Here is a 23,259-nt window from a genome sequence, read left to right on the forward strand (position 1 = left end):
TTCATGTTTGGCGCATAATGATAATAACCTCAGACAACAGCTTATCCTTTTAGTGTTATTGCATAGTGCATATGTTTACGTACCTAGTCATATTTTTGGAGCTGCATTTGAGTTAAACATTATACCTATTTTTACTAATACGCTTAAAAATTTGGAATTATAATATTATCACATGAAGCAGCATTAAGGGACGGTTGGTACAGTCATAAATCGGATGGGTGACACTTTTTTTAAACCTGCCCATTAGCTTATTAGCTATTATGATGAATGTAAATGTATGTTTCAGTTTGTGCTTTGTTTATATCAAAATATAATGACGAGTATTAAATGTGTGAGGATAGTGATACGAGGATAGTAGGATAAGTAGTGCTTTTTTACTTTCCCAAAATACCAAAATTATAAATCTAACGCACCGAAAAAAAAAAGTATTTGAAAGTAAGTAAGCGTAAATATAGGTGTGATAAGGTTTTAACATTTTAGCCCTATCGACATTATTGAATTCAATACGTATTTAAAAACGGAAAGATAATCAATCATCAATCTCACACAAAGTATTACCTAATTTTAAATCCCGATCTACCGTGGATTTTATGTCTGTGAAGTTTAGTAAAAGATTGGTTTGAAAGCCTAATCTCGTGTCAGCTTGTAAGTTTTGGATCATATCTGTTTCACTGATCGAATTTATTTTCCGACTTTTTTATATTAGTCCCCAACGGGAATTGAACCCGTTACACCTAAACTTTACGTTTTGAGGAGTAACTTATTTTTAAAGGGATAGGAAATAAAATACAATATAAAACTGTATACCTTTATTGATATCTACAAAACATTTCGTATCATAATAATTACATCGTATATTATTATTATCTTTAATTATTAACAATAATAAACATGACTCCGACCTATTTGGTCTTTGGATTTTTATCTAGACTATAAATAAGGCCTGGGTTACATGAACATGTTATATATTTATTCGCGTTTTCGTAAATAGCACCTTTATAGACGGAGGGCATGCATAAATATTTCATACAAAATATATTTTGCTATGGAAATAACAATATTATAATATAATAATACGAATTCCATACACTATTATTTCTGGAAAGAAAGGAAGATTAAAAAAGATTAAGATAGAAAAAGAAAGAATCGATAAAAGAAATTGTGACATGTTTTTGGTTAAATATAAGATAAATTATCGAATATATTACATCGCTTAACTAAACTATATATATCATGACTAAAATGAAAATAGAAGTGAGCTACACAATCTGGAAAATCGCATCAAAAATCCTATTATCATTTTACTCTACAAGGACGGAATGTTGAGGTATCGTTGTGCGTTTGATTGCTCGTCCCTTCTTACTGGCTGTTCATATCTGTAAGCATAAATAAATAAAATAAATATTTGTTAAACACAAAGAAATCTTTATATAGGATTAGTTATGATGTATTTACTACAATTTTATCTATGTATGTTTGTAGAAAGGTTTTAACAATAACAATAACATGATCAATATATTGTACAAGCACAGGTACTAGGTGTCTCACAAGGAAGTGCTCTAGGACCAACATTATTTCTTATGTATGTTAATGAACTGTTACTTTACGGATAAAGATTTTCACTATTTTATGAAAGAGAGAAAAGTTTATTTATGTTGTATATTTATAATAATTGTAGTCTACTAGATAAAAACACGATCGTGCATGAAGATTTGTACTATGTCAGTGAAGGATTTTTTGCAACAATGAATGTAATTAATCGAATTGATACGTTTAACGGTCATTTTAATGACGATATATTTTAAGTATGTTTAATATATGAAATTAAATAAATTTTTGATATTCTTTATATAGGAATTTAATTATCTCGTTTTATTTATCTCGTAGTTAAGTTGTCGTCGAGTTTAAATTGTGCTATGTTAATGTATTGGTACTAAATAAATGATTTTTATTTTAAAGTGAAACTTTTATTCCATCGTCTCAAACTAGGGATGTAACGATACCGATACCGATACCGATATATCGGCCGATATATCGGCAAGCCGATATATCGGTATCGCCGATAATAAATCAACCGATACCGATATTTTTTTATTAAATTCTTTCTTTTCTTTTATGTTTTTGCATTGTATTCATTCATATTGTTTTATTTCTGTTTCTGTAATAGTGTTAAGGAAGAGCGGAACCTCCTGACACAAGCATTTTATTTGCTTACTAGGAGTGTTCAAATCACAATTTGTTTATGTAAAGGAAAGAAATAAATAATTTTGAATTTTTTTTAATTTTTAACGTGATAACGTTTTTAAAATCGTTTTAGTCGGGTGACATGTTCATAAACTTGTGTCACACCAAAACCTCACGAGCGCGATCGCAGGTATAACGAGAGAGAGACGGACCGATCTCCCGTTTCATCCCGAGCGCTGCCACTGCATTATGTTATCACGTAAACATCTCGATCGTAAACCTACTTTACAAACAACCAATTTTTTTGATATCAAATAATTCAAAAACCCGCGCCCAATGAACGATGCGGGAGGCCGCCCGCGCGTGCGCACTATGTTTTCTGAAAAAACCTTACCAATAGTAAACTTTTATTAGGTACTGATTGTATGTGTATTACTTAAAGTTTAACTGACTTCGTAAAATAATAATACTAAAATAAATGGTTTTGTTGTTTTTTGATTTGGCATTTTTATTTAAAAGAATACGATTAACAGTTGTCTCTGTTAAATGTTGGTAACTTTTTATGCATAATTCACTATTTATTTTTCTACCAAGCCATCGATATCGGTATCGCCGATACATTACTACAAATATCGGTATCGGTATCGTATCGGCAAAATCATGTATCGTTACATCCCTATCTCAAACTTTTTGGTCTGTGTAGCGCATGTCGCGTGTATCGCGGCTGCCGAGTAGGTATACCTACTCGGCAGCCGACCGTCACGCGACATGCGCTACACAAAGCAGTGTTCGGAACCGTTCGAACAGTTTCACTTTTACCGTGGTTTCATAAAACCACACAACATTATTTTTCATTTATTTATTTTAAATATAAGAAAGATTCCGCAGTAGCATTCTGCTTACCGTCATGACGCTGCTCCCGCTGCAGCGCGATATACTGACGGATGAGACGCGCTATCTCATGCGCCTGCTCCGCTTGAAGCCGCGTCACGCGCTGCTGCAGGAGCGAACCGCACTTTATGTCCAGGAACAATGTGCCGTCTTCGGAGCGCACCTGGATGAGGAATTGTGTGAAATTAGTGTTAACGTTGGAATAGATAGCGTGTAACAAATTAAATTGAACGAAATTGCAGTATGTAGCAATGTAAGTGAAAATGATGGGAATGTAGATGACGATGTTGATGATAATAACGAAATAGTGAAGAATTTCGAAGATCTGAGAAAACATCAGTTTCAGCCGCGCCGTTTGGAGGCACCAGCTCACCTTCCTAGTGGAGATGAGGTCGGCGTGCGGCCAGTGCGTGTCGGTGTCGTGCGAGTGCGGCAGCAGCAGGTGCACGCCGCGCCGGTTGAGCGCCAGCACGAGCTCGCGCCACTCGCCCGCGCCGCCCACGCGCCGCACCGCGAAGAACGACGAGCCGAACAGCGGCCACCGGGATAGCACCTGCAAATTACGACATTTAGTTTAAAATACCTCTTAAAATTATAAAATAGTCAATATTACAATTAAATATAATATGATAATACACAAAAGTGTGTATTTCTGATTTAAAACAATAATAATCATCAATTCCTTTATCAACGACTGTTATTAATAGGTTGGGCTCCAAATACGAACCTTGCGGGATGCCATAACAAAAAATATTTTTTAACATGTAAACAATAACTATTGCTGCATAAAATTGGATTTGAAGATACGTGAATATATCCTTAATTGAATGTAAACAAATAAATTAACGTATAATAAATAACATTACGAATAATTGCATTATTAACTCTGTCAAACGCGTGAAGGAAGTTAATGCACTTGTTATTTATTTTTTTCTTGCACGCAGGTCTCATTAGCGATACTTTTTAACTAATTATCGTACAAATATTAATAATATCTATATTTTTAGCCATCTAAATATTATGGGTTGCTGAAAATCAGTGTTGTGTGAGGGCTACAACTATTACTAACTAACGAGCCGCACAGTATTTTTGGATGTACATTTTGTAATTTTATTTTTACTGATTATAGTGTTGTTTCAAAGACATATATTTCTTTCTTCAATGGTAATTAAATAATTACTTATTTTTCACCGTTAAATCTGAAATTAGTTCTATAAACTAAGATCTCACCTGTAACACTTTAGACTTAGCAGCTTGTGGGGACAGAGCCCTCGCTTGCGGCCACTCGGCAGCCACCCAGGAGGCCCACTTATTGGGTCTGGGGTCCCGCAGCGCCAGCAGCGGCTTCGGCAGCAAGAACTTGAGGTCGCGCGGGTGCGGGGGCTCCGCTAGGGCTGCGGCTCGATGCAGTAGGGCTGCGACGGTGGCTGCGTCGCGGAGGACGTTGGCTGCGGGGGGACCGCCCCCGGGGAGGACGAGGAGCAGACCTTCTAGGTAGTCTGGCGCCACCTTAGATAAATTGGAAACGCGAAATGGTTTTCAATTGTTTCTGAATGGTTAACAGATGATTGAGAAATTGTAGAGACATGTTAGCGAAATATTAATCATCTAGAATCTAAATGATTGCAATGATTGTGTAGTTAATTTCATAAAGATTACTACTTTATATCTGTTGATAAAAAGGTAAAAAAAGAGATTAAAAAAAAACAAATTTAAGTTTCTTTCTAATTACTTTTAAATAAATAATATACCCAACCGCCAACACTCAATTGAAAGTGATGAGATCTACAAATGAGATGTATGGTGACGATAATTATTACGAACTTGTTTATGATCATAATTACGAAGGTGTTGATACAATATTATTATATGACTGTGATAATAACAATGAAGTTGCTTATAATCATGATGGTGATAATAATCAACTTGACGATAACACAAAAGTATTACCTGATTAAACAGCACTTCAGTGTACAACGGCGGGGCGTCCGGTCGTAGGGGGTGATGCCACACAGAGCGGCAAAAGATAAGGTAGAAGGGATGATGTGCCCGCTGCAGCTCTGTGGTCACATCCAGTACGTATTCATCACCCGCTAGAGGCATGGTCAGAGCGTCGCCCGACACTATGCAGTATAGCGAGAACTCGCCTCGCTCGCCCGCTGTGCGCACGCCGATCTAGGAAATTTTAGGTGTCATATAATTGTTTATAAAGTTTTAAAACATTTGAATGCTCTAACACTAAATATCAAATTCAATTACTCTGTTTGCAGGGTATATTATTGAAGTTTTTCTAGAAGAGAAGGTTAGCGAAATATCATAGACGTTAATAAGCATTGCCGTTTCTTATGTTAGTGACCTTATGAATTTAAGAATGACAAATGTTAACAAAATTTGTATTTTATGGGAAATATTAGCATGTCATGAAAAAAATCTAGAAAAAGTGCAGTAAGTGCAAGAGCAATCAGTCAGTCTGTGAAATTTAAAGTTTTTGTAAATCGTAATACAGTCACGTTAATTTTAGTAAATTTTAAACTGTTATTAATAGCCATAAAGTAATTTTTATTATAAACTAGCTTTCCGCCCCCGGCTTCGCCCGCGCGGTCAAAGAAAAACCCGCATAGTTCCCGTGGGATATCCAGGATAAAACCTATCCTATGTCCCGGGGTAAAAAGTAGCCTAGTATGTCCTTTCTCGGGTATCAAAATATCTCCATACCAAATTTCATGCAAATTGGTTCAGTAGTTTAAGCGTGATTGAGTAACAGACAGACAGACAGAGTTACTTTCGCATTTATAATATTAGTATGGATGTATAAGTGCCTGTGTTTATAGTGAGTGTACGTTTGCTTAAGTCACTTATTAGCGAATGTACTTCTCTTAATGTTTGTTTCCATTATTGTATTATGAATTGGTTAATGTATAACTGTATGTGTTAGTGTATGTACCTGTGTTAGTGTACATTTAGTGGTGTATGTATGACACTCACCAGATCACATAGCTCATCAACGATATCCTGTACTGTGGTCGCACAACGTGTGTTAACAACGCGCTCAGCACCGCCCGGCAACCGGTATAACTGCCGACGAGCTGATCGACCTGCAGATACTGCTGTCACCTACAAATATTACTTGATATTAAACATTGTCAATAAATTTGAAATAAGATCAAACTTTATTTAAAAAAAAACCTTAGAAAGATTGATCATTTTGGTGTTAAGTATACTAATTTCATTTTGGTTTTACACTAATTTGTAGAAAAAGATAAGAGAAATTAATATTATCACCTGGCAGATACCCGGTCAGGTTTTCTAAGCGATGCAATGCGAGCGCTATCAGGAGGGAAAACCCTTTTACGTTTCATTTTTATTTTTCCGTAATGAAAATAAGATTCGTAATATTTTATTCTTAATACATATTTTAATTTACTTTATCACCCTAACTCGTCCGATATGTTTCTGTTATTTGCAAATTGTTTTTCTTAAATGCTGATTTCCAAAATAAAAGTTAACTCATAGATGAGGGAACTTATTAACATTTTTCCAACGTGAATTGTACAATATATCCAAAATAAATATTTTATCCTCACCTCCTCAATACTCGGCACGTTCTTCCGTCCCCCACAGCGTATAGTCTTGCGGAAGTTGGCGAGACAGACGGCAGCAGTTCCCTGACACGGTCGGCGCCGGTCTGCTGCTGCTGCAGATAGGTATTCTACTAGGAACGGCCTGGAATAAAGATGGTTCATAATTTGAAGAGATGATGCAACATTGAGATATATTTTTTCATATTATAACAAAAAAATACGGTTATAATAACACCAATAGTGAAATATTTGATAAAATAAGTTGTATTATGTCAAAAGCGTTGAAAAACATCTAAAGAATAATTCTTTCTTCTTGCGTTATATCTTTACTTAAAATAAGTTACAATAGAAGCGTTTTCATACCTCTATCCAGCTTTTTTTTCAAGTGGGGAAATCTAACCTCTATCCAAATAATGGAAATTATAAGTAACCTTATCAAAAAAATAATATAAATATGGTCCCAATACCCACCCTTGCACGACACCTAGTTAAACGTAACTTTTTTACTCATTAAACAAATTCTTCACTATAGCTTATTCCTTTATTATTACACAACAACCTTTCAAAAACCTACTTTCTACCAAGAACACCTCATAAGAAACTTTTTCCAGACTTTTTTCAAAAGCAACTGTATCAAACGCTTATCTCTTATCACCTGAGGGTATCAGAGCAAGTGAAGTACGCAGCTAGTATGGACATGAGTCTCCAGGCGCGTTGGCACGAGTCTGGTGTCTGCGATCTGTTTGAGGTCGTCTGCTTCATCAGCTGGCAGTATACCTCGTCGCGGAGTTCAGGTACCGAGTGGCAGTGCTGTGGTATAAGAGGTTATTTATATATAGACTAGTAACAACTATAAATATACAGTGTAAACTCTATATAACGACACTCCATTTAACGTCAAACTCCGTATAACGTCAAGATTTCTCGACTTTGGTTGGTTTATATTGTTGTCTATACAATAATACACTCCATATAGCATCACGCTCACTCTAAATAACGACCACAATAAGACATTACCACTAGGAACTAGGACTAGGTTGTACTGACTAAGTTGCCGAAATCAATGAAAATGTAGTTGTGTACATTCTTTTTTACTGACATACCGAAGATTCCCAGAAATGCAGTCGTAGAAAAATAAAGAAAAATTCTGCATGCCGAAGAAAATGGACGATCTGCCAAAAAATTGAAGAAACCTCAATATGAAGACCTTGATCAAGCGATGATAACATGGTTTCATAGGCAATGTCAAAATAATATTCCTGTCTCGGGAGCAATCATGCAATTTTCCCTTTCTCTCCATTTAACGACCACTCTCTACAACGTCGAAAAATGCACGGTCCCTTAAGTGACGTTATATAGAGTTTACACTGTAAATTAGAATGAATATTTGGAATGGGCAAAAATCTATGTGATATCTAAAATCTATGTACCGATAGAATATTTTCTATCTGTGTTAAACGTTTCTCGTTTGTCGAATACAACTCAATGTTGTCTATTGAAAAGTAAGCTCATAAAGAAACAAAGAAAAGCTATATTATGAATTATTTTCTAAACCTGAGCTAATTTTCTTTCAGAAGCATATTATATACCTTTCACTTCTCTATTGTCTGAATTCGTAAAAATATAAGAAATATACTTCATAGCAACATCACTACATATTACAGCGAGACACTCACCATAAGCACAGTATACACGCATTTGACTTCAGTCAGGTCCTGATGCAGGGCCCTCTCAGGCGGCTGCAGGTCCCCACAGTACGCCCGTATACAAGTAAAGCATTCCAACGCCGGCGGGGCGAGCGCTGCAGGGAGGCGCAGTAGTGGAGCTCTGAGGGGTGTCGCCTGCCACTTGACCACGTCTGTTTGGGCTTTCCATGTCCATTCGTTGCGTTTCGCTTTGCTTTTGAGCGAGGAGTCCGCTTTTAGGACTTCTAATCTGTAAGTGTAAGGTTAGCTTTAGTGAATTTTTCTAGTATTCCGATTTTTATGTTATAAGTGTCTGTGATATTTTCACATAAATATATTTTGATTGGAGGTTTTTTTTTAAACAAAGGTACATAATATAAGTCTGATCATTTATTTTAAAGATATGCGGGAATAAAGTATCTAAATTATATGTAGTATATTTAACATAACATATAGTTGACAGTGGGTAAAATAACAATGCAAGTTTCGCTGTAGTTTCTCGAATATAGTAAGTATATCATTAACAAATACATACCTAACATAGTCGGGCCCTATATGGTGATAAAATTCATGAATTCATTTTATGGTGATAAAATGGACTTCAAAGAATAACTAGGTTACCATTATTCCTACAAAAATAATGGTCAGACACAGACTTATTAAAATAATTACTTTCCTTATTACCCAATACATATTTTAAAATTGCATTTATATAATATTTACTTAATTCATTATATTAAATAAGTTGTTAAATAAAAACTCGATACACATGTTACAAGTGCAATTAACAGTATTAGTTATTACGCTGTGAAATTAGAAAGCACAGTTCTGCAGTATCATCCTCGTCTCGACCTCAAATCTTTTAATCAGTCTAGCTGAATAATCCAGTGATAACACTTTAGCATTACTTTATATAACATTTATAATTTATATAAATAATTCTTTGAAATTTACACTTTCTAATTTCATTATTATCTTTATAAGACTTTGAAACTAGTAATAGTATAAATTACTTTCATATTTCGTAACAACTGTTTGCTTTAATTTTAATTATATATTAAAACATAATTATTATATAAATAACATAATATGTTCTCTTTATTAATTTCGGTGTAATTGACAAATAAAAATACAGACAGGTTGATAAGCTTTCACCATTATAATCTTAATAAGAATAAAAGTATTTTTCTGTACTCAGATGATTTCTTTCTCTCTTTAGCATTAAATGCAAGTCAATGTTTTATATTTCCCTTTCACCTCTTAAGCTTTTAAATTATTTATGAAATAAGAGTAATTGGAGACATTATACAATATATAAATATAGACCTAACAAAATCCTCTAAATTATAAAACTATATATCCTAATAATTAAAAAAATAAACAGTAGGTAACTGACTTCCAGACTTACAGAAAAGAAACAGATAAAATTGTTAAAATGTCGTATTAATGTCGCAGGCAAATTGTATAATCTCGCCGTTTACAAATGCTCGGCATTTTGTAATATGCTGAGGATTTACTTTATCCAAAATTCTACAAAAAGACGGTCGCGAGCCGACGTAGCCTCACTTCGTGGGGCTCCTATTTCTGTGTGGTTTTAAAAACACGAACCTAACCTAACCCACCCCCTTATCCAAACGAACAATTTCTAATTACGAATTCTCGACATAATATTACAAAATGCCGAGCTTTTGTAAACGGCGAAATAATACAATTTGCCTGCGACATTAACACCGTAAAGAAAACTTTTACTACCTACTATAGCATCTAGTTTTCACAAAAGCCCGCACCTAACCGACTTTAATAAACATATCAAAATCAAATATGCAAATATCACCCATATATTTATGAGGATATATTAATGTCACAGAAACCATGAAAGCATGGCGTTATGCATAATAAATTATTACATAAAATATGTTAAGATATCCAACGCTTTATTAAAAATATGAATAAATTGATAGAAAGTGAAACGTATGAAAATTAATACGCATATTTTTAGAAATCATACTGGTATGACAGTTTTACATGTGGTTTTACGATACAAATTACTGTGTATTTTCGTTGTTTATGTGATATCTTTGATAAATTGATATATAATAGCATTCCAACTGATGCCTTGTTAATGACTGTACTTTTGTACCTTTTCTATTCTTAAAAATATAAGGAACTTAATATTCAAAATTTGCGGCTACATAAGGCGACATTAATGGTAAAAAATAAAAATAAAAATCACATAATTTAATTTTTAGTACACAAAAAACCGAATATAACATCTTAACAACTTAATGAATTTATGTTTGTGTTGTTGTACTCTACCAAGTAACAATAAACTAGAAAAAGTTAAATATGGTATAACATGCATATTTATAAATATAATATAATATTCAAAACGCCTTGTGTTTCTTAGTACTATAATATCTACTATTTTAGATAAATAGATTAAACTCATTTTGAAAATACAGGTCATTTTACCCCACCAAATTGCGTAATAAAGTTTTACATTTAAAACAAATATAAATTATACGTTAGGAAACAAGTAATAACGAGGAAAAGTAAAATTTTCAAACAGTTATCAGCATAAAACTTAAATACATTGCGTAAAGTTTAAGTATAGAGGCTATAATACATCAATTTCTAACTTGATCTGTTGTTAAGGTTACCAAATTATAGTGGTTAGGTTACACTCAGCCACTGGCCTTTCAGTGTACACTAGGCCTATAATTTGTCAGCCTATGGTGTGCACTATCCTATAATTTTATTGAAATCAGTCCATGAATATAAACGCTATTACATCATGCTTTTTTACTCTATGTAGACCGTTTTGTAATATACATAATTTGTTTTGTGGTGTTTTCCAATATCATGATAAAAGAATATCGATGTAAGAATTATAAAGATAGAGCTGTTGCTCTACAAACTAAAATATAAACAAACATATTATTATTATGAAAATAGAAACTGAGTAGGCATCTTGTTAGTTCTTTTCTATGATATTCCTTTTTAACTTTCTTTGCAAAAGCTCTTCTAACAGAGCTTCAAGTTAAATAAATATTGACAACTTCCTAACAATACTTTTCAAACGAAAATGCATGGCATTTTTACTATCACGGTTCGCGAAGTTTATTTTTGTAATAACATAAAAAAAATGAACCCAAAATCCCACAATCCTTTAAAAGTAAAGTTTGTTTACATTTCCCGAAACACAAAGAACAAACAAAACCTTAGCAATAGAAAGTATCCGCATTCCGGAATTCAGGAAATGCGTAATATAACAATAAACACGACGTTTATTTAGCGTAACCAATCCAATTTATGCGCTTTTTGCCTCGCTGACATCGCACGTTATAATTATATAAAGTTATAAAATAAATACCTTCTTTATAAATATTTGTAGGTATTAATAAATCAGGGACCTCTAGGAAAAGGGCCGGTCGAACTCCTAAATAGGACACTGAATGATTAGATTTTTTTTGTAAAAGTTTTAGTGAAATAACTCTATAAATATTTTGAGTAACTAAAAAGTTACTCAAAATGAACTCTGGCTCTGGAAAAGCTATTAAATCTATTTACTTAATAAAACTAGCGGTTCGCCCCAGCTTCGCCCGTGGTACCTACATGTTTACGTTTTTTTTCATAAAAACTATCCTATCTCTCAAGTTGGATCGAACTGCTCATGGTGTGCGAATTTTATTATAATCGGTTAAGTGGTTTAGGAGTCCATTGAGGACAAACATTGTGATACGAGATTTATATATATTAAGATCACTCCAAATAAGAACAGAGCAAATTGTGGTAATTTTCTTAACAAACAATATTTTTCCTGAACTCAGAATCGAAGTTGCATTGATGTATTGCCTCTATAAGTCTATAGGGTATGTGTGGTTCACTTATCATTAATCAAGAGCTATTGACGGATTGAGGACCACTACTATCTAGCTTCTAGATTTACTAGGTTATGTGAGACTAACTTATAAAAATATTATACAAGTTCTCCTTTAACTTAGGGCATCATAATAATACCGATCTCTCATAACCTGACATGATTTAGTTACGAAGGAACACAAAACATGGTAAATGGAAAATGTTATAGATCTTATATATAAAAATGAATCGCAAAATGTGTTGGTAAGCGCATAACTCGAGAACGGCTGAACCGATTTCGATAATTCTTTTTTTATTATATTCCTTGAAGTACGAGGATGGTTCTTATGTAGAGAAAACGTAAATATTATGTACCACGGGCGAAGCCGGGGCGGACCGCTAGTAATAGAATAAAAAAGTATATTATGTATCGATTCACTGTCGATATGCTCTATGTTTTTTTCTGAATGTCAGAATTTGTTTATTTTATTAGAACAGTATACAATAACAGCTGAGCTTTATTACGCGAAGTGTAAGTATGGGCGAAGTACTAGAAACCGTATTAGCATAACGTTTGAAAGCGAGAGAAATTGTTCTTGACTCAGCGGTAATGAATTAAGACCGTTTTAGGGCGACGGCTTAGGGTGCACTCACACACATCAGTCACCGTCAAGTCACCGATGACTGATCGGTGACGGTTTGTGTACGTATCCACAAACACCAGTCGCCGTCATGTTGTCCGTCAGTCACGTCGCCGGTTTGACTGAATCATTGAACACATACATCAGGTTAGTCAGTGATTAGACGTGTGTCACGCTAGAGAACATGTAGCAATTATTGACGGTAGCACGACGCTGACTGAACTGAGACGTGACGGCACCGGGTGAGTGGGGATAAAAGTATGATACATGTATGGAAAGATTATTTGACGTGCCTGACCGGTGACGTCACTGATAGATTTCGTGCCGGCGACTGTCGTGTGGGAACAGAGTCATACTAGAACTATTGATACATATTTTTTTTTAATCCTGTCCGGTGACGTGCCGTGACGGTGACTGATGTGTGTGAGTGCACCCTTATGATTTATGATCGGAAAGTGTACTGTGTACAGGAGTGTGAGTAATAGTAATAGTATTATATAGTCGGTGGATATTAGTAGCATTTCATAATAATGTACATATTAACATTCATAATAATGATACTCTATTTAAAAAAAAGGCCAAAAAGCTTCGATTGTTATTCGATATTCACTAAATGTGGCATGTATACAAGATCATTTTAAAATTAGCAAACAAATGCTGTGATCAATGATAAAATATTACAAATTTGAACTAAAAAACAACAAACAAAAGTTTTTTTTTGTTTGTGTGAGTATGAGCGTCTAATATATGTATTTACTAAAATTAGACTTCGCTCTAGTATAGGTGTATAAACTTCAGATTCTTACAATAGAGAATTAACTTCCTCATCATCCCCATCAGGGTCTGCATCACAAGATAAACTGTCTCCTGACATTTCAGCCACATCCATTTGTTCCTGTTTTATCGACATTATTCACTTCACTAGTGTCTGAATTATCGATATGGTACAACACTATACACAGCTTCCTATAAATGCATTTGTTGGTTTTAATTCACGGTACTGTTAATTATATCTTTTATTCACTGTAATTTAGATTTAAAAATTTTAATTACTTGGTTTTAAAGAAATGTTACAAAAATAAAATAAGAGATTGTTGTTTCTAATTATGAAATGTTTTGCCGGGAAAATCGAAATACTTTTTTTTTTGGTATGGCAACGTCTGAAACGTACCTAGTCTTAGTTAATAATAAACCTTAATCAAAAACAGAAGGGAATTAATATAAATAATATATTTCGACATTCCTCCGTCATTACAAGGTTAGTTAATTATAACAAGTATCAAATCAAGCCTTAATCCTTTGAAACTAGATTGCGTAATCACATATTAGACGGAATTAAACCGTAAACAAACAAACATAAAGACGCTTATTGTTTACACACGAAATCACAATTTAAGCGACTGGCACATAGCCTTGTGAACTTTCAACTGTTACAGATAATCTATGACCGTAATACCGTTATTCCACAGATTAAATAACAAGCGATTATCGATTTTCGAATCGGTATCGGACGTAAAACCGTCGCGTCCGACCGATGACCGGTAACTGAACGCGCTGGTCGCGGACAGCGAAAGTAAAGCGTAATCAATTATATATTTTGCATTTAAAACGATCATATAGATCATAAAGATCGAAACGAATACGTTTCGATCTTTGTTTATACATGAAACAACAATTATTTGGCGGTTTAGGGATGCGACAAAGAGTTAAAAAAACTGTTAGTTTATGCTATACAAGACACTGGTACAGATATCTCAATTTGACATAAAATATAAGATTTTAACTAATGTGTTACGAAAGTCCATCATTATAATCAGAAAATAAAAATTTTAAAGTGATGCTTCACTCTTATTAATCTATACAAATATTATAAAGAGGAAAGGTTTGATTTTTTGTTTGTTTGTTTGTTTGTATGAATTGAATAGGCTCCGAAACTACTTGGCAGATTTGAAAAATTCTTTCACTGTTGGAAAGCTACATCATTTCTGAGTGACATAGGCTAGGTTTTATCCCGGAAATCCCACGGGAACGGGAACTATGCGGGGTTTTTTTTAAAACGCGGGCGAAGCCGCAGGCGGAAAGCTAGTTAATTATAATCACAGAATAATTTATCTCTACTAACGCTGCGCTGTTATCCGAATAATATAGACGTCTTTTACATTTTAAGTAGGGCTAAACACAAACTTCTTTGCTGCAAAAATAATCACCAAAGAGTTAAAAGGGTTAGGTATACCTAAATGGGCTAAAGTTTTACCCGTACTTTGACACACGTAAAGTTACGTAAATCACATAAAAGTTCTATGGATAACTTACTATTTGACACCAAAAAGATGTTACGTAAAACCTGCACTAAGTTTTTTACGTGACCGTTACTGAAACTAAATTTTACTTTTAAACTTGTATTAGTTTTGTTTACTTTAATGTGAGAAAGTATCTACAGTTTTTGTTTTGGTTTATTTTTGTAACAGTTACCCAAGTAATTTACATGTCGTATGTTTGTTAAGTCGAATCAATATCTTGATTATCTTTTGGTCCAAATTTAATATTCTCATGCCATGTCAGAGTTACATAAGATAGGTTTTCCTGACACATCTTTAAAGGACAAAAAACGCTTCCTTTCACATAATTATATGATTATAACATATATCTTGTAATTCATGTAACTATAAATGCAGGGTCATCAGTCCAAAAAGATGTACGAGGCATGGTTGCCTCAATTAGCCAAAAGGTATCTACAAAATGTGGAACATAATTTTACCAAGTATTTTTTTTTCAAATGGTTATTTAAAGCCCGTTTAATAAATTTTTAATTTAAAAGTTGGTTTAAAAAATTTGTTGGCAGCCCTGAACCTATTCTTAACAACTGTAATTATGTACTAGGAAGTAATTTCACATGGCGATATTCAATGTTCTTGCCCGCTTATTGGAAGATGGGTAATTACATCATGAATATGGATGTTAGGTTATTTAAGCACGCACTTTTTTAAACTTTCATTACATTCTTTATTTATAAATTACAACATTGTAAATAATGGTTTTTGCGATTACATGAAGTTAATACATTTACATAAAAATACGAATAAGAATGCGTAGTAAGGTAGTAGGTACTAAGTGATGAACTTCCAAAACCTAGTGGAAAGACATCAGTCCATAAACTCAGACCAATACAACACCTAATTTTAAACTTAACACTCAACCCACTTTCCGAAAACCACAGAAGCTTACACAAAAACGCTCACACATTCGTCGCCTCGTCGCAAAAAAAAAAAAAGTAAACTGTCACTTTGACAGCGTCGGATACTTGCATTCGATGCAGCAAGCGCGCCAACGCGACGCACGGCATGGCTGCACATCAACTGTCAACGCGTTACGCGCGAACGGGGACCATCACACTACTAAGTACTAACTAACTGCTAACTAGGGCTCAGTTTTTCCCAAGAGTTACGGATCATTGTCTTCCGGCCTTGGCCGCTGTTACCGAATCGCATTATGTAAAAAGTGGAACAATTATGTTTGGATTTAAATCTAAATTCGTTGGAAACAAAAGCATAGAATTAAGACAGTCACTTTATCAGCGCTGATGCACTTATTTTTTTAAGCCGTTTGCAATGCATAATTGTTGATAATGCAGGCTATTTCATCTCATTCATTTGTCCTTAGTTGATTCTGTCGGGTCTCAATTATGATCTTTTCCTCAAAATTACATTGGTTCGATTGTCTGATGTCCTTATCTGCTTTGTTCTGCTATTATGTTTCAGGAAACTCAGCAATAATCGATCTTCCAATTAAGCCCAAGCAGAATATTATATCTGGTACCTATAGTTTTTGAGCAATTAGACATAATATGTTATTCATCTGTTCTACAGAAGCTGTTTCAATATTTGTCTATTGAAGTATTGACCATTGCAGCAAACCTCACAATTATTTTCTTCCTCTCCACAATAAATCAGTCTTTGCTGATTTGACAACACTTTTGACCTACGCCGATAATTGCCAACACTAACATAATTGTTATTTTGTATTTAATTGAACAGTAATTACACAACTCATCGATTTGATCACAACAATGGATGACACACACCATTGTGCCGTGGAAATTGGGACATAATTTGTCTGTCAAAGCATTTTGTCAAATTAGCATTATGGTGGACCTTGCTGAATGATGATTATGTATAATCAGTATGAGAACCCGATAGCTATATGTATAAGCGAAAGCTTGAAAATTGCTAAATCGAAAACTGTTAAAAATTCGTTACCTACCTAATTTACTCGGAAAACAATTTGAAAATTATTAAATAAGTATCCTTATAAAAAAAAGCATCACTAATTAACCAAAGAAAATATTCACGCAAACAAAACTATAAAAACAGAAAAGTCATCTCTCAGTCTCTAAAATTAAAATAATCAAAACTGAATTCTTCTAGTCTGTGTAAAATTCTATATGTTAACTGTTGACCCTTAAAATCACGCCAACACAGTAAACTCAAAGAATCCGGGAAATCAGGGCAACCCTAGCAATGTCTACAATAAAAGTTGTAATTGCACATTCAATGCAAATGTGCGGAACCCACGGTTTTACGCAAACAATGTGTGTACCGGCCTAGATACTGGAGTGAGCGAAATGTAGGGGGGATGTGCTTCTGAGATGTTATTTAAGAGCATAGACATTGATATCCATGTAATTATAATTTTTCAAAAATAATGTACACAATATCAATACTTGTTTGTTTGTATGAACGCGGTAATCTCAGGAACTATTGGTCCGATGCAAAATTCTTTCGGTATAAGATAGCCCATTTATCGAGGAAGGTTATAGGCTATATTTCACCACCCTAAGACCAACAGGAGCGGATCAATGCGGGTGAAACCGCGGCGCACAGCTAGTTTGTTATAAAATTATGCTGAAAATCGATCTCAATCTTATATCTGTAACCGTTTAAAACATGAGAAACTATAATTAATTTTCCCCAATCTGCATTTGATGGTTTATCAAACGAAAGATACAACACTACAACTGCTACATTTATTGCTTTTTGCAAAAAAAAATAACTGTAGTTGAAATAGTATTATAACAAAATTTTAAAGTGAGAAACATATAAAATTTTATAGAGCGCCATCTAGTTCAGAACTAAGGAAACCTCGGTCGACGCTCTACATATCCAGCAATAATGTTAGTAGTAGAATATTACTTAACACTTTTATAATTCAAGTACCTTAACCTTCTTAAAATCTTTTTATTTTTATTCTGATGTGGTTATTGTCATTCTTAAGATTTAAACGAATCAATTGACCCCTGTTTAGAATCTATCAAGGCCTTTTACGCTACAGTGTGCACAAAAAAAATAATTGATTGTTGACCCTATCACGAATAATACACAATACTTATAAATTGTGAATTATAATTTGTGTCCATCAGTTTGTTCCAGCTAATTTCAAGAAGGTTTTGGTTTTTGCCATAAAGCAAAATCTTGCCTCGTGTTCGATTTTTTTATAATTTTCTCATTTATAAACCATTTGAATGCTATAAAACTAAACATCAAATATATTTACAGATAAAACATAAAGTATACTCACTCAGGACTCTGTCTGAAGTGATCAACTGCAAACTGTAGCAACGGGTGTCGTCCATCATGCTGCTGTTCCCTTCGCTCCTCCCGCAGTTCCCTATCTCTATCCCTCTCCCTCTCTCTCTCCCGCGGTGGGCTCACGCGTCTTTCTATCTCAGATTCCTCTCTACTCTCTCTTATTTCTCTTGTATCTTTAATTTCTCTAGAATCCCTAGAATCTCTTGATTCGCGAGATTCTCTCGATTCTCTGGACTCTCTCGCTTCCCTGGTTTCCCGAATTTCTCTTTCGCGTGTTTCTCTCTCCGGTATTCTCTCTTTCGTGTTTGTGGTGCCGTTCGACGTTGGTTTTGGTTGTATCTGTAACAAGAGAATAAGCCATTAAGTCTTAGGCCGAGATTCACAGATCGCACTTTTACTTTACTTTGATGGAAAGATCTACTTTCACAGAAAAATATATTTCTTAGTCGTGTCAAGCTCATCTTTACTTTCCGAAAACTATACTTTACTTAGTAAAGGCTAAGGAGTCGATAATCATGACTTTGGTCTCAAAGTAAACTTTACATGACTATGCGTATAAATCATGTAGGCCTTCATTTTAAACTAATTTCCTAGAACAGAAACGCATTTTAATATGGTTGGGTTATAGCTCGAAACGTCATGTTGATTTGAGTGACATTTTTTTGTTGATTTGTTGATCGTTGCATTGCTTCGTTTACGTCTTATAACATTATAATATTTTTCTGACGAATTTTGCTGTGGCTACCGGTTTTTGATATTTCTACAACAATCTTCCCTGCCCTGGCTTGTTATAACGGATTTGAAACTGCTACCTGACTGACAATAATTATTATTGCAAATCCACGTAATACCTACATTGTTTTTTTCTAATCAATTAATTTTTGATATAAAATAATAATGTTGTTATTATATATGGAAATATAACTTAATTAAATTATATGTTCTCAAAAACATAAATTATGCGTATAATGTACTAACAGTCACACGTCTTTCCCTGTACTTTACTTTGAGGCCGTACTTTTCTAAGGAAAGTCAAGCAATTGTCTCTGAAATTAAATATGTTGAAAGTAAACTTCGGTCATACAAAGTTTACTTTGTGAAGACTCTTTTGCGATAAAGTAAAGTCACGACTGTGAATCTGGGCCTTATACTCATGTAAAAACGACTTTGGTGAGAATATATAACAATATACTGAATATTTTTTTTTATTAGACGGATTTCTCCGGATTATTATGTAGAGAATTGATATAAAATGTCTAAATATAGGTTTACAACACTTGTTTTGTAAATTAATAAATAAAATACAAACAAAAGTAGACGAACAATCAGCTGTTCCAATAATTGTAACGTGGGAGAAATTTCTATAACAATATGGGACACGTGATTTAATCAATTATTTTGTACCTATACAGCACTTTAAGTCTACAATATTAAAATTTTAAAGTCAAACCAGGGTTAATAATTAGTGTTTCGTGTAAAATAGATAAGTTCGTAGAGCGGGAAAGCGTGAATGCTGCAAATTGCAATACATTGTAACTCTCTTATTGCAACTAGTGATGCTAATATTAAGACCGATTCTCATTGGGTATTTAGTTAAATTATCTTTAGATAATTAATAAAAATTAGGTACCGATATACACACACAGAGATTTTATTAAATTCTTTCTTTTCTTTTATGTTTTTGCATTGTATTCATTCATATTGTTTTATTTCTGTTTCTGTAATAGTGTTAAGGAAGAGCGGAACCTCCTGACACAAGCATTTTATTTGCTTACTAGGAGTGTTCCAATCACAAATTTGTTTAAAACCTGATGTAAAGGAAAGAAAGAAATAATTTTGAATTTTTTGAATTTTTTGATATTTTAGGCAAGATTTTGTGTGTATAGTAAGGCAATAAACATGATGATTTACTTTAAATATACAAGCCTATTTAAGACATTATTTACGTACATAATATAGTTATTGCACTTTCTTACATTTCTATTGTATGTTGTGTAATGCAAATGAAGCGGTTAAATAAAAATTCATATAATAAATATCTGAACTTTTATTTATCGCCCATCATAAATAACGTTGTAAATGAAAAAGTAGGTCAAAAGAAGTCTTAAAAACAAGTAATCAAGAGCAGCTTCCGTAGAATTTTTAAAATTGCGAGAATATCAGTTTAGTAAGAAAATATTTGAACAAATAGTGCGTATACGGCTTAAGGAATTCATCACAGTGAGCGCGTATAATTAACGAACTATGCGCACGCGATATTACTGTAGTGAGACCGGATTTGATACTTTTGGAGCCCTGCTGGGGCCCCGATGATTGTATTCCATTATATACTATCTGATATGGCATTTTCGCTTGTTATAGAAGGTAATATTTGTTCTTTCTTTTACACTATTTTTATTGCTGCTCGTTTGTCAACATCACGAATGTCACACACATACACAAGATAAACTTAGGTTCATAATATCAGTATAGATTAAATTGAATCTATGATTAAAGGAGATTATCATTGTAGCATGTTATAACTGTGATGTAAGATGTTATAAAAAGTAAAAACTTACAAGACAAGCAAATTTCCAGAAAAAATTAATGGCAAGATCAATGAAAATAATAGTGTAATTGTTAAAATCTTTCGTTACGTACGATTTTTTTGTGAGCAGTTCTTTGTGCCTACAATTAGATACGACTGTTGTTATAATTAAGAAATAATGATCTTGATTTTTAAATCCAATAACATTTGAATTTCTTAAATATTAATTAATATCTGGTGGCCCGTATCTACGCAGTAAGCCAGTCACGAGGATCTGGGCGCCATCCTCACCTGTCATTCATTCGCCTGTCACTCTGTCTTTCTGTATGTGTTCGAAAAAATTTCTGTACACAATTCTTAATCAACTAAATTTTATTACTTACTCTAGCTAGAGGCTCTATGAGCCTTTATATAATAACTACACAATCCGGCCCTGTTTACGTTCCCACTTATTATATCGCAAACCAGTTGTAACTACAATTATGTAAGGGCTTCTGTAATAATTAATTAGTAAATTTATTATATCGATGTATAAAAGCGGTTTGTATACGACATTACTACTCATCACTTATCATTTTTTGGCATTTTCTGTTTTTCCTGTATTTAATTAAAGAATTTTTAACGATATAGAAGGCAGAGAAGAAAATTATGTTATATCATAAAAAAATATTCACAGAAATGATCTTAGAAGTTCTCTAAGAAAGTGCAATGTTGTGAAAGTTCTATTTTCTTTGGGCCTCAAAATTTCAATATCTACCTGCGGTTTTTTCTTAAGCGCTTTCCTGCTTAACGTCCTAATAACACCATATATATTTTCCATGTCCACTAATTCGAACCGAACATCACTTCCACAAATTTCAATTTTTAAATGCACAGATTATTAAAAAAAAATCGCAGATTAAAAATCTGTATTCGCGCGCTATTGGCGGGTTGCCGCGTTGTTGTGCGCGCGTTCGATGCGCATCGTAATTTTTACATTTCGATAAATATTAATGCATTCTCATTTCGTCGCTCCGATAAATCCTCGTTTTTGTAATAACGGCTACTTGCTGCATCGGGTGTAACCATGGTGACCGTGGTGATAACGACCCCTATTCGATCTTACTTTGTTTGGACTCCCACGTTAATGCTACAGTAGTAACAATCCCATCCTATCCTTCCTAATAATATTATTCTATCCTACTAATATCGTAAATGCGAAAGTTTGTGAGGATGGATGTGTAATGTGTATGTATGTTTGTTACTCTTTCACGCAAATACTACTGAACCGATTATAATGAAATTTATCCGGTTTTATCCCGGAAATCCTACGGGAACGGGAACTAGGCGGGTTTATATCCTAGTTCGTGGTCTTTTTGTTTAACAATTCAAATTGAACAATAATTTTTATGGGAGCTTCGATCCGAATCATAAATCTATAGACAGGACAAACTTAAATAAGTTTTAAAAGAATGAAAACCGTAGAGGATATTATCAAAATAAGCAAAAGAACTCTGAAAACTGACCGACGACCCGAATAATATTCCATAGATAAATTACGAGTAGGTAAGTAGTTATATTAACATCTGTAAATGTGCTAATAGACAAGCAAATCAATGACATTATACAGTTCAGTAGCACGGACATGCCGACCGGTTGTTAAATCCAAGAAACACACAGACAAGTCCGGGAAATAGTATTTTTACAGTTGTCTCTGGTTCACTACACTGCGGCGGAATCCATTTTTTATCTATGCAATCATCGCGGCACACGATTGAGACATTTATATAGTCTGTGCGGTAATGTCAATGTCTATGGTAATAAAAAATCGTGCTGTCAAAGTTTGGAACGCGGGAAATGGAAGTTTTGAGTGGCTGAAACCTAATCCATCAGTCCTCGGAATCACAGACACAATAGAAAATCTATTGTGTCGCGCCCCGATCGGGGCTTACGGTGGTCAATGGGTTTAATTTTAATTATGCTTATTTTTTTAGATTGCCTTGGCATATAAACAAAATTGAGTGCATAGGTACCTAATCTAAATATATACTATTTTATTCAATTAATAATAATGCAATATCAGGTCGCATAAAAAGTATTGTAATTAGAAAATATTGTTATGTTTATGGCACTTGTGTGTATGTTTGTAAAACAGTTTAGTACAGGTTTCGCGTTGTTTGCTAAACAATTGAAAGCACCGTTTGTTACACTTTCGCATATTTAAAAAACCTATCGATTTTTTACGTTCCTAGTTATCGCCAAATAAGACATTTCTAGGCAACACGTAAAAGACCATATTTTTGAACTAGTATCAAACATTACTAA

At 33.8% G+C, this 23,259-nt stretch overlaps 1 protein-coding gene across 1 annotated transcript in view; it reads right to left on the reverse strand.

Annotated features, from left to right (window-relative positions):
* Positions 1 to 794: 794 nt before the first annotated feature.
* The window catches only part of Myo10A (unconventional myosin 10A), a 105,527-nt gene continuing 83,062 nt past the window's right edge, over positions 795 to 23,259 (reverse strand). The window contains exons 24-33 of the mRNA XM_090104977.1: positions 18,418 to 18,767; positions 8,333 to 8,591; positions 7,312 to 7,466; positions 6,660 to 6,798; positions 6,061 to 6,189; positions 5,026 to 5,250; positions 4,306 to 4,584; positions 3,449 to 3,628; positions 3,088 to 3,238; positions 795 to 1,376 (exon numbers count right to left, since the gene is read on the reverse strand). Of these exons, the coding sequence (XP_089961103.1) occupies positions 1,360 to 1,376; positions 3,088 to 3,238; positions 3,449 to 3,628; positions 4,306 to 4,584; positions 5,026 to 5,250; positions 6,061 to 6,189; positions 6,660 to 6,798; positions 7,312 to 7,466; positions 8,333 to 8,591; positions 18,418 to 18,767 (1,884 nt within the window). The 3' untranslated portion in view covers positions 795 to 1,359. The remainder of the gene's footprint in view (positions 1,377 to 3,087; positions 3,239 to 3,448; positions 3,629 to 4,305; positions 4,585 to 5,025; positions 5,251 to 6,060; positions 6,190 to 6,659; positions 6,799 to 7,311; positions 7,467 to 8,332; positions 8,592 to 18,417; positions 18,768 to 23,259) is intronic.

The sequence above is a fragment of the Colias eurytheme genome, chromosome 8, assembly GCF_061535395.1.
Source record: "Colias eurytheme isolate Ceu_HAF_F1 chromosome 8, ilColEury1 Martin Lab GWU primary, whole genome shotgun sequence".
Classification (NCBI taxonomy): Eukaryota; Metazoa; Arthropoda; class Insecta; order Lepidoptera; family Pieridae; genus Colias; species Colias eurytheme.